This window comes from Lathyrus oleraceus, chromosome 7, assembly GCF_024323335.1.
Source record: "Lathyrus oleraceus cultivar Zhongwan6 chromosome 7, CAAS_Psat_ZW6_1.0, whole genome shotgun sequence".
NCBI lineage: Eukaryota > Viridiplantae > Streptophyta > Magnoliopsida > Fabales > Fabaceae > Lathyrus > Lathyrus oleraceus.
The window spans coordinates 196,972,946-196,986,475 of record NC_066585.1 but is presented as its reverse complement, the minus strand read 5'-3'; the positions used below and the strand labels follow the sequence as shown (position 1 = coordinate 196,986,475).

The 13,530-nt window shown below is 33.7% G+C and overlaps 1 protein-coding gene across 1 annotated transcript; it reads left to right on the top strand.

Annotated features, from left to right (window-relative positions):
• The first annotated feature begins 9,699 nt into the window (after positions 1–9,699).
• LOC127105095 (MACPF domain-containing protein NSL1) lies at positions 9,700–12,956 on the top strand. The gene is made up of 7 exons (XM_051042259.1): positions 9,700–10,184; positions 10,508–10,746; positions 10,897–11,101; positions 11,220–11,309; positions 11,421–11,604; positions 11,693–11,865; positions 12,120–12,956. The coding sequence occupies exons 1-7, from the start codon at positions 9,894–9,896 to the stop codon at positions 12,804–12,806; spliced, it is 1,869 nt and encodes a 622-aa protein (XP_050898216.1). The 5' UTR covers positions 9,700–9,893; the 3' UTR covers positions 12,807–12,956.
• The last annotated feature ends 574 nt before the right edge of the window (positions 12,957–13,530 follow it).

Sequence of the window (13,530 nt, the reverse complement as noted above, 5' to 3'; positions counted from 1 at the left end):
TGTTGGTCTAGTAAACATAAACAACTGGCATATGTGTCAGATGGATGTGAAATGTGCATTCCTTAATGGACCCTTAGAAGAAGAAGTTTATGTTGCACAACCAGTTGGGTTTGTGAAATATGGTGAAGAAAGAAAGGTGTACAGGCTGCATAAAGCCCTGTACGAATTTAAACAAGCTCCAAGAGCTTGGAACAAGAAGATAGATGGTTTCCTAAGGGAGAAGGAATTTGTAAAGAGAAAATCTGAACATGGAGTATATGTAAGAAGAAGCAAGAGTGAATTGATTATACTATGTCTCTATGTTGATGACCTGTTGATAACAGGTAGTTGCAAGAAGGAGATCGAAGACTTCAAAGGTGATCTCAACAGGGAATTCGAAATGTCAGATCTGGGTGACATTTCATATTTCCTTGGCATCGAATTCTACAAGAGTGGTAGAGGTTTGATGATGCACCAAAGAAGGTATGCAGGAAAAATTCTCAAGAGACTTGAGATGCAAGATTGCAACCCAACTTTGACTCCAGCTGAACCCAGATTACAACTGTCGAAAGACTCAGATGAAGATGATATCGACCCAACCCAATATAGAAGACTTATTGGGTCACTTCGATACCTTTGTCACACAAGGTCCTACTTAGCATATAGTGTAGGTATGGTAAGTAGGTTCATGCAGAAGCCAAAGGTATCACATCTAGCAACAACGAAGAGGATACTAAGGTATCTGAAAGGAACTCTCGACTATGGCATTTTGTTTCATGCAGCTGATGAAGGAAAAGAATGCAAATTAGTGGGATACACCGACTCAAGTTGGTGTAGTGATGTTGAGGATCGAAAATCCACAGCTGGTTATGTGTTTATGCTAGGTGGTGCACCGGTTGCTTGGAGTTCAAGAAAAGAGCCAGTAGTGGCATTATCGTCATGCGAAGCAAAATACATAGCTGTTTCTCTTTGTGCATGTCAAGCAACATGGATGGTGAATCCGGTCGAAGAGATAACATCGAAGAGTCATGGAGCAATTACCATGAAGATCGACAGCATGTCAGCTATCAATCTGGCAAAGAATCCGATAACACATGGTCGAAGTAAGCACATCGAGATGAGATTCAATTATCTTCGAGAGCAGGTAGCAGATGAGAAGATGAATGTGGAACACTGCAGAACTGAGAATCAGATTGCAGACATCATGACGAAGGGAGTGCAGGTCGAAGTGTTCAAAAGACTAAGAGCTATGATGAATGTAGATAGCTTAGACACAATGAATTAAGTGGTGTGTTGAATTGTAATTCCTTGTGTCGAAGCAGGTTGCTCGACCGAAGTAGGGAAGTGTCCAACCACCTAGTGTGTTGAGTAGTGTTAGCTATTTTTGTGCTTTTATAATTTTGGGCTTTTATAGTTTTGGACATTGACTTGAGGTCCAAGTTAACCTGAATATATAAATAGAGGGAGTAACCCTTATTTTGTAATAGAGGTGAATAGAGTATTCACAGCACTTGTAATTCACAGTATTTTGCAGTTGCAAAGTGAATAAGAAGTTTTCCACAGTTTGTGGGCAGAGAGAAACTCTACAGAATTATATTACTCTTCTCCTTCATCGTTCTATACACTCTCTCTTTCTCAATTGTTCTTAAGATTGATTGAAATTCTCCATAGATTTTGGAGGATTTCCAACATTATCGATCCGACAACTCAATTCTAAACTCGTTATATATTTTAAATATGATTATCAATTAGATTTTATGGATATGTGCATATAATAAAAAAAAAATGAAAAGATTATGACGTTTATATGTCTAACTTTTGTTTAAATCATACTTATATAAAAATATTATACCCTTTGCAAGGTAAGCTATCTTCTACTATTTTAAGTTTATTTTGGAATGTTATGATGCTTTTTTTTTTTACTGAATTTGTAGTTTTTATGGAAACTTTGAAATAATATGAGTCAATAGTCGTATTGTAAGCCCTTTAAAACAATATACCCTATGATTTTCTTTCTTCATTATATATAAAAACAACGAGCTGTTTGTTAGTTTTTGGCATGTAGTTTTTGAACACAAGTTTCGATTTCTAGTTAAAAAATGAAATTATATAGAGGGGGGGAGAAACTTTGTTCACACTACTAGTTTAATAACCACATGCAGTTTTATACAATATATTACGCAGAAAGTCAAATATATTAGAGAATATACGATATCCTAGTTTAACAACTGCACGTTTATTTTAATAGAAATAAACAAACTCAAAGCACTTTAAATTTTGAAAGACTTTACAGACAAAATACTCTCGAAAATAAGGCACTGGTTCATCTTTTTGTCTTAAACACTAGTCAAACTTTAGGACACTTTTTAAGATTTATAAAAAAAATGAAATTATGTGCATTTTAAATATTTTAATATTAATCCATCAAAAATATACTTATATTAAATAAAGTAATAGTTTTATTTATTCAGTATTATCAATTTAATGTTTTATGACCAACGGCAAGTCTAGGGGCGGTAAAGCCCAATCACGAGGAGGATTAACTTATGAACATGCACATCAAGGTAATAGTGATTTAGAGTGCTCACCATTGACAGATATAATCGGACGGCTCCGTGCGTAAGTCGTCAGATCACACAGGAACGACTCTAACTAATCATACTATATAAAGTCTAGTATGCGTCATTTCAGTCACTCTTTCATTCACACACTTAAATTACTTTCTCACTCATTCACTGAATTAAGTGTTGGAGTGCTAACCTTGCAGATCCACCTCCACTTCGTCGTACTGAAAGTTCACTCCACCACATCAAAAATCAAGTTTGTTCGACCTACACATATTTCTAGTTCTAGTACGAAATAGTGGCACTGTCTGTGGGAATCGAATTTTGATTCTCACGAATTTCAATGATCAACTTCTTTATATGCCAAAGTCATGAATCATTTTCGCGATCTCGATATGAAGAAGGGTGGTGTCTGATCCACCTGCTAAAGTCACCACAGATCTATCAATTCCAAGATCATTCATTTACCTTGTCACCTCTCTGATTGATTTTGTGGGTCGCTTAGAAGGAAGAGGGGAATGAAAAGCATACATCGTAAAACTCTTCAAGATTGTCGGTTGTAACCAGGAAGCAAGAAGAAGACGAACATATCTTAGGGTTTTGAGACCACAAGAAAGTGGATGGAGTTCCTAATGCGTTGTTTTCACTAGATGTAACTACTACTATAATGAATCACTCGGTGTCAAGAATCTAAATGATGACGGGTTTTTTGCGATGTTATGTACCTTAGCATCTTCAGGTGGTTAGGACTATGCGAGCGGGATCTTACACCATATAAAGGTGGGGATCTCTTGGCTTTAAATAACTCTTATACTCACCCTTCTAGGGTTGTAAAACTACTAGTTTATGTCGGAGAAGGATGGGAAAAAAGGATTGTGCAACACATGTTTGTGGGTACTCCAACGAAAGTGTGTACAATGTCGTTCTAGGGAGAACATTCCTCGTAACACTAGACATAATGATTTATACATTTCTTCTAAATCTAAATCATCATAACAATTTTGGTAACCATTTGTCATTTCAATTGATCTACGTGGAGATTGCCCGATACATGAAATCTTACAAGAAAAGGAAGAAGACTCATATAATCAAAGCTAACATGGTTTACCTCGATGTGCAATAAGTTAAAACCTTACACGATGATGACCTCAGATCTTCACCGACAGTCAAAGAAAAAAACCATGAGGTTGGTTCTAGACAAAAAAATTGAATTTATAAAGCTCGTTGATAACTTGATGAGGCCGGCCCCGTATAGGGGTCGATTTGACATATGTTGTAAGAAAGGGCTCGTTGAATACCTTAAAGCTAATGCCAACCTCTTCGCAGTTTTTTCCAGCAAGATGCCCAACATAGGCCCCAACGTACCTTGTCACCAATTGAATGTTGACCCCTCTTCCCATTTTATGGTAACAAAGAAGACGACAAACCTTTGAAAAGGCAGAAGGAACTATGAGTACGGTCCAAGGTCTACTTGAGACTAACTTTATTTCTGAAGTAAGATATATTGAATGGTTTTCTAATGTTGTGCTGGTCACGAAATCATCGGGGAAGTGGAGAATGTGCGTTGACTATATCAACCTCAACAGAGCCTACTAGAAAGATTCATATCCGCTCTTGAACATTGACAATCTGGTATACAATTTAGCCGACTACAAATTGTTGTCATTCATGGACGCGTATTCAGATTATAACCGTATACCCATGTTTGAATTATACATGGATAAAATAACCTTGATGATTGAAAAAGCTAATTATCATTACAACGTCATACCTTTTGGCCTAAAAATATACCAGAGGTTGATGAAAAAATCCTCAAACAAGAGATAGGTGAAAAATTAGAAGATTATATCGATGATGTGATAATCAATTCCAACGAAGAAGGATTGCACAAGAATGTAACACTCCAAATTTTATTTGTCTATTTATTTATTTGCTAATGTGATTTTTGTGTATTTTTATGGTTTTATTATTATTATTATTATTATTATTATTATTATTATTATTATTATTTATAATGTAATTAATTGAGATTTATATAATTTATTGAGTTTGTTTTAATAAGTTAGAAAATTAAAAATTAGAATGAGTGAGAGAGAGGTAGAGTTGGAAAAGGAGTCAAATAATAATGAATATCTGAACTTTTTTAATTAAAATGAAATAATTAAGAAATTAGAAAATTAGAAATAGTAAGAGGAAATTAGAGAGAAAGAAGAGAAGAAAACACACTAGCTTTGAGTTCAGGATACCATTAGATTCGAGTGAAGTCGGAGGTTATTCCTAAGATAGCATTCATAACATGTTATGGTCATTATGAGTATTCAATTATACCTTTTGGTGTGACTAATGCACCAAGAGTGTACATGGAGCATATGAACAAAATTTTCAACCTTTATTTGGATCACTTTGTCATGGTGTTATTAGAAGACATCTTAGTATATTCCTCCCAATTTTTTTTAACCCCATGAGTGACATCAGTGACCTCGGTGGACGACTAATAATAAGATGAGTGACTATGTAACACCCATGCCAATAAATTTTCAACCCTTATTATTGATCGTCTATCGAGGTCACTCGTGTCTTTCAAGGTCACTCATGTCACTCAAGATGATTTGTAGAGTACCCATCAACCATACTTATGATCATCCTATTATGGAAAATGTTTGAACGACAATAAAGTACTAGACTACACATCTAAGGTCCATAGTGGTTTCAGGTCGAAGGATGGTATGCATCATTATCACTTTGAGAATAACTTTTGACGCTTGCATAACATTCTATGTAGTATTCTCATGGTGGATTAATCTGATATAATTATCACTCATGATATATATATACCTATGTAAAGACTAGATAACTCTTTATCCATGATCTGTGAGATGTGATCACTAATCTATACATATAATAGTCTCAATATTATCACTAGTCTATCAACATAATATTCTTGCATAGTTGGTTTTGTACTTTATTTTTTAATCCCTTGAACTTTTCAAAAAAAATAGATTTATGCTTCATTCGATATACATAATCATATCTATTGTCAATCATCAATAAATATGATGAAATAGTGGGGGAAAATCCACTGAATGAGGATTTTGTATGAGGGCCAAAAGATCACTATCCCTATCACAATTTCATATCAATGGGAATTTGTCATCTTTCCAAGTAAAAAATATATACATGTGACATTTGATTCATAATTAAAAGAGTCAAAGAGTCCATCTTTTTAGAGTTTGAAAATGTATTTCTCATTTATGTGGCATAAATGTGAGTGTTAAAGGTAAGTTAGATTTAACTCGTTAGGTTTCATCATTTTAGTATTAATGTTATAGATTGATATTTCAAGATCAATGCCATATAATCCATTCTTCATTTATGCATTAGCTTAGAATATATCATTTAATTAAATTGAGCAACGACTATTATTTATTATAAACGAAAAACCAAACTTGTTCAAACAAAAAATGAAAATATTATAATTGCTAATTACAGGTACATAATAGCAGTTCTCTAACTAAATTATTAAACCGCTAGGTAAAGTTAATACATAAGTTTTTATAGCTAAAACAACAACCTTTGCTTCACTACCAAATCCTATATCAACTTCACCCTTTGTCAATTCTCTACTCCTTTTATGCCCATGTAAATTAGTACAAATGTGAGAACCACATCCGCTATCTGATACCTATGATGCAAAAGTAGATAAGTTTATTTCTATAACAAAAATAGTTGAACTTGAAGTCTCTACTTTATTACTTTTATCTTCCATGTACTTTGGGTAGTTTCTCTTCCAATGTTCAATCTTACATAGTGGAAGAAAGTTCCCTCCTTAGCTATATCATTACTAGGCTTGAAAATTCCATAAGAATGGTCTTCCAATTAGATTTTAGAATCTGCTCAACAATTCTCAACATATCTAGCAACTCAGACAAATTTTTGTTCATATCATATATATTGAAATTTAAGATAAGTTGGTTAAAGTTTTTCGACAACTATTGCGGAATCAAATCAATCGCAAGCTCTTATGCAAGGGGAAAATGCAATCTATCAAGGTTCTCCACATACACAATCATATTGAGTATTTGGGGACCTACATGGGTTCCATCGGCTAGCTTGCCTTAAAAAGGGCTTTATAACTTTTAAATCTTTCATGCGTTGTATGCTCTTAATATATCATATCAAATGATGCCATGTTTCCATATTGCTTTTGCAATTCATAGTTCATTGTAATCAGTATAAGATATGCAATTTCTAAGGTATCATCAACATGCTTCTTATAAGTATCTATTTCACCCATATGAGTAGAATTGGACGAATCCTCTTCAGGAACAGGTTTCTTTAAGACATATATTTTTTTCTCATGTTTGACGGTAATCCTCAAGTTTCGATGTCAATCTATAAAATTTGTCCGAGACAATTTTTTCTTGTCAAGGATTATTCATAAAATATTGTTTGATATGATAATTCACGTTTGAAATTGTGAAGATATAAGTATCATTAAAATATATTTAACTATGTATTTAATTAAATACACTTCTATATTTTACTGATTGGTCAAACTAGACCCATGAGTATTAGGTGTTCACCTTATTGGCCATAGAGATCAATAGTTTTATTAAACTTAATACTTGTATCAAATTATCTATTAATATTAATAAGACATTTCTTTATTATGTTTATTTTTCCAAAGTAATAAAGTCTCTATAATAGTTAGTCTATTTGATGAAGCATTAAGTGAGACTTAATCGTGAGACCCCATTAAACATGATGACAATATTCTAAAAGTATTTATAATTAACTTTTATTGTGAATTGAGATGACATTAAATCATTGATACTATTATGTGGATAGACTGATGATCACATCTTACAGGTTAAGGATAAAGAGTTATCAACTCTTCACATATCTATACATATCATGAGTAATGTTTATATTGGATTAACCTACCATGAAAAGACTACAAATAAAATTATGCAAGTTTCATAAGTTATTTTCAAGGTGATAATGATATATATCACTCTTCAACCTGGAACCACTATATACTCTAGATGTAGATGACTATAAAAATGATTGATAAGTATTCCATAAATTATGTTGAGAGACATGAATAACCTAGATGAAATTTGTAGATCCTGCATAATAAAATGAATGTATAAAGGGTCAATATTGAACTGAACAAGAATGACAAAGTCTACACCTTGTATTTAATATAGATATAAAGACAAAAAGATAATTGTAGACATAAATACTATCATGAAAACACGTTCTATTGAAATAAACTATTTCTAGTCCAAATCAACAATGTTATATAATCAAATACATTCTCTGATTACTATTATAAGCAATAAGATTATATATGTACTAGATACATCAATTGTTGAATGAGGCAAAAAAGTCAAATTTGTTTAAAATTGTGATTGAATGGTGTGTTGTATTTTTTTAAGAAGCAAAAGGATTTATGTTAAAGTCAAAACACTAGCATAAGACATGCTTTCCAAAAAGGTACAACATTACATGAAAATGTTCCAGAATATAACACAATAGTGCATCCCCACTATTACAACTAAACAAGCCTTACTAAAAAAACAACATCAAACTAACAACTAGTTCAAGACTAATAGACAATATCTTGTGACAACAAAAAACAACCAGAATCACACCATGAAACAGGCTCACGTCACGACTATCCAATTGATTTAGTGGTGAAGACGATCAAAAAAGGCGAATAGGAAAAACAACATGCACGAGATAAATTTGCACCAATACAAATTACAGAAGACTTATAAACCGCTGCTGTCAACCCCATAGAATATTCCAATAAGAAAAACTTCAATTGTTCTACATATGATGTGAATGGTCGACAGAAGTTGCGATAATGTTTTGGCCAAATGCCAACCAATTCAACAAGGCTATAATTAACAATCAATCTCAATTTAAAGCACGCAAGTGTACTGTAAGACACAAACAAACAACACTAAACAAATATATAATCACACAAATCATGCTGCAAAACACAAACAGGAGCAGCAAACTAGAAGCAATAACCAAAGTTAAAGTTATATGCTTATAGGGCAAGCCCTTGGATTCAAATACCACAAAGTTAAATTGTACTCCATGTTTTAGATTTAAATTTTCAACCAATTCCACGAGTAGACTTTCACCTCCTTAACCAATTTTTCAACACTAATATCTCTACTTTTGAATAATTTTTTGCTCCTTGCTTTCTAGATGATCCACATGCACGTGAACCAAATCACTCCAACCTTAATTGAGACAACCCTACCTCCACCAATCAATCCTTCAAACTACTATAGTTGTAAGGGACATCCATCGCGCAAAACCATATATACATTTAGCCACCTGCAAACAGGATACTAGACCGATGTGAATACTGAACATTCGAAAAGTAAACGAGACATCGATTCAGCAACTCCACACCCTCCAACACATTGTACTAATCCTTGACCAATTACCCCTCTCATAACCAAATTATTTTTATAGCTAATCTGTTTTAAAAAATTCTCCAAACTAAACACACGACTTTCGAAGATATCACTTTGTTCCACGCCTTGAACCACAACAGGTTAGAAGGATTAGGTATATAGGACATGTGCGTCTTATAACCATCTCTCACGGAATAACTGTTCGTCAAGAACCTCACTCCATATTACTCCATTTGTTTCACAATGTGTGACTCATTTGAAATTAAAAAATATTCTAAAATAAATGATCAGTTTTAATTTTCAATACACATTTTACAATTCTATCCTCTAATTAATATTACTTCCATCATTTTCAATATTTAATAAGAGATATTTAATAAAAATATTATTTTTTCTCTTTCATTTATTTATTTTTACTCTCTTATGTGTTGTATGCGTAGAATTTCCTTAATTGGCTAACAAGACACTATAGAAAGAATATCACGTGGAACCGAAGGATATATGACAAGTTCTTCCATCCACTTGAAAAAAGTGGTCAAATTAAGAACGATATAAATACGTTACTTATCACGCCATATTGCCACGTGGACGATATTACAAACACGCAAGCCGCCTTATTCTTCACTCTCTCTCTCTCCTCTTCCTCGTTCCCATTCACTTGTCAACTTGTTTGTCACCATCTTCAATTCAACATCCAATTAATCTTTCTTTGAATTAACCGTTTCAAAAAAATAATATCCTTATTTGAATACACAATTTAACAGTCCTTTTTACTTCTCCAAAAACAACAACAATAACAAGTTAAAAAATAACCCGCGTTATGACCCCTTCAAACATGATAATATATACACCACTTCTTCTTCTTCTTGTTATCATCATTCTCTGTGAAGAAAATTAAACCCCTGAACCTATGGGTTTCAATGTTAAAACTAATAGCTATAGCTATGGAAATGCAGGGTTGGATCCTCAATTGGCAGCTGAGAAAGCTGTCAGTGTTATTGGTCAAGGATATGATCTTTGCAACGATGTCAAATTCTCTGCTTGCAAGTCAAAGAGGTTGATCCAAATTCCGAATAGTAGTTCACACACCAGAGACCTTGTGTTTCCTTCTGGTGTTGTTGTCCCAAACGTTCCTTTATCTATCAAGTCTGATAAAGGTGATTGCACCAGGTTTCGTTCTGATGTTCTTACTTTCAACCAGGTAGGTCATCACCATCACAACTTTTCCGATTACGATAATTTTGATTCAATTTCTTATGAATATAGGTTTTTTATTTTAAGAGCTGAATCGAATCATTAGATATGATTCATTCTTGGATATTATGATGTTTTTTTTTGGTATAAATTTTATATGTAGAGAAAGGTTTTAATTGATACTATTGCTGTAATTGGATTGTTTGTATTTGAGTTTATGTTTCTGAAATTTGTTTTAACGACTTGACTTTTGAAGAGTAAACATGTGTTATTTATTGGATGTGATAAAAATGAGAAAGACTGAATTTTAGTGAATTTGGACTATTGTAGATGTCTGAGCATTTCAACAGACAACTATCTTTGTCGGGGAAGATTCCGTCCGGCCAATTCAACAAAATGCTTGACATGAGAAAATGTTGGTCTAGGGATGCGGCTTCGACTAAAAGTATTGCGTTTGATGGATGGTTCATAACGTTGTATACCGTTGAATTAGATAGAACCAACATTTCCCTTTCTGAAAACGTGAAAAAAGAAGTGCCTTCTTCGTGGAACCCGGCTGCTCTTGCCGAGTAAGTATTAGTATTGTTATTCTTCACTCTTTTTTTGTTAATAATTGTAATGAAATTCTGCATAACATTGATTTTGTACTAGAGTGTGATTCTTATATATGTTGCTTAGACTTGAGTTAACAGTGTTTCAAACTAAACATGACTCTTCAGGTTCATTGAAAACTATGGTACTCATGTGGTTGTTGGGGTAAAGATGGGAGGCAAAGATGTGGTTCATATCAAGCAGTCGAAAAATTCAGATGTTCAGCCGACGGAACTGCAGAAATTGCTTAAGCAATTAGCTGATGAGAGATTTTCTGCGGATTCAATTCAAAGTACTAATGTCAATTCTGCGGCAATATCAGGACAACCAAGGGTAAATATAAATAGATAAATAAATATGTCTGTCTTTCTTGAACATGAAGATAAAAATATGGTAATGGAAATCTAAAAAGTTTTAACTTATGTAAACATATCTTCGATCGTGTTTGCAGGATGATCATGCGAAGCTTAGAGGACAGAACAGGCACAAACCTCCATTGCTTGTTGGCAGGCCAGTTGTAAAAAGTCACTCTAAGAATGACGTTAGTATTTGTTTTCTTCCCTTTTTGTTATGTTTTTTACAAGTTTACTTTATCAGGGGCACCTTGTAGCTATTTTGCATCTAACAAATACTTGACCTTATTCTTTTTCAGGATATAGTAAGCATTTCGGTTCGAAGAGGAGGTACCGATTTAGGTCAACCTTATAATGAATGGCTCTCGACCATATCACAATCTCCTAATGTCATATCAATGTCTTTGGTGCCTATTACTTCACTACTGAATTCTGTTCCAGGAAATGGATTTTTAAGTCACGCAGTGAATTTGTATCTTAGATGTGAGTAAAATACCTGCAACTTAAGTTTCCCTCTGCCGAATTATTATTATTTTTCTTCTGGAGTTTATAAGTTTTCTGTTTCAAACAGATAAACCTCCAATAGAAGAACTTCATCAATTTCTCGAGTTTCAGTTGCCACGACAGTGGGCGCCAATGTATGGTGATCTGCCTCTTGTATTCGACCATAAATATAAACGGAATGCATCTCCATCGCTTCAGTTCACTCTCATGGGACCCAAACTTTATGTTAATACTGTGAAGGTAATTCCTCCTTGCAAGTTCCAATACTCTTAAATAATCAGAAGAAGTTTAAAAACCTGCCCCGACTTTACCTGTGCTCTAATTGCCTATGACCATTTTAAAAAGGACAAAATTTTGGATCGCGCCTTCAATAAGATTATGTTACAACATTTGCATACTTTATTTAAATGGAAGGTTTTATCAGGAAGAATACAATTAATGTAGGGATTAGTTAGCTCTCGAAAACTCATATTAGACATTTTTTCAATAAGCAGGTTGAGTCTGGAAACCGGCCTGTGACAGGTATTCGATTGTACTTAGAAGGAAAGAAGCATGACCACCTATCAATCCATCTCCAGCATCTTTCGGAGGTTCCAGGTGTCCTTGAAATTTCAGAAGATCACGGTTATGATCCTATCGACGAACCTGACGACCGAGGCTACTACGAACCAGTGAAGTGGAACATGTTTTCTCATGTCTACACAGCACCTGTACAACACAATAGCTCAAGAATGGATGAGTCCACAGCTATTGTGACAAAGGCTTGGTTTGAGGTTAAGCTAATGGGAATGAAGAAAGTTCTTTTCTTAAGGCTTGGATTCTCAACGGTAGCTACTGCTAAAATTCGCAGATCAGAATGGGATGGACCTTCAACCTCATCTAGAAAGTCGGGATTTTTCTCAGCATTGATGAGTGCAAAGCTTAGCAAAGAGTTGCAGTCACCTGAGAAACAAACTAAAGTTGACATAAACTCGGCAATTTATAATGCTGGTCCACCTGTACCTACAAGAGCTCCCAAAATGCTTAGCTTTGTTGACACAAAGGAAAAGGTAAGAGGTCCAGAGGATCCACCCGGATATTGGGTTGTCACTGGTGCAAAGCTATGTGTAGAAGATGGCAGAATCGCAATCAAGGCAAAATATTCATTGTTGACTATATTGTCAGAAGAATCTATAATGTAGTGAGAGCAAGAATTGATTTTGTTAATGTTGTTTTTAGTTAGTTGTATATATCACATCATTTATTTATCTAAAAGAAAAGAAAGTATATTTTGTGATTGTCATATTGGCTCAAACTGAACTGAATATGACAAATTCATTGGTTTTTTAGAATCTTATATGATGTGCTGATTTTGATTTGGCCAAACTGCTTAATAAAGAATACTACGTGTTGAATCTGCAATCAAAGTATTTTATTTTATTTATTTCTTTTGTGAATCCTTGCAGAATAAAGAACTGCTCCAACACAAATGATGGTTGGTATAACATTTAATGGCTTGTTTCTTCCAACTATTAGCGATGGGTCCAATTAAAAGAATTCATTAGAGTACAAGGTTTAATTTATGTTTACATATTGGTGGTACTGCAAACCACTGAGTTCGTAACCTATTTTTTTACTATAATAAACATTGTATCAAAAACTGAAATATGTATTGTGATTATGAAACTTGACTTAAAAATATAGTTGCTGAATCAGAAGTTGAGTGAGGTTTGGAGGCAACTGTTGGGACAACAGCTTAGACAAACATTTTGATGCTACAATTTATCCAATTTTTAGAGGGTTTTTATTTACGCCTTATATATTTTTCACAAATTTTATGGAAGTTCAAATTTTTTTCTTGTTGATACATCTATTACGTTGTTTCATTTGATCTAATATGAGTGTGTTCGAAAATTATCTTTCGGA

Excerpts from the sequence above, each read along its gene's own strand:
- LOC127105095 (XM_051042259.1), top strand. The coding sequence starts at position 9,894 with ATGGGTTTCAATGTTAAAACTAATAGCTATAGCTATGGAAATGCAGGG. Across the intron at positions 11,102-11,219 it reads CAATATCAGGACAACCAAGG|GATGATCATGCGAAGCTTAG; the intron begins GTAAATATAAAT and ends TCGTGTTTGCAG. Across the intron at positions 11,605-11,692 it reads AGTGAATTTGTATCTTAGAT|ATAAACCTCCAATAGAAGAA; the intron begins GTGAGTAAAATA and ends TGTTTCAAACAG.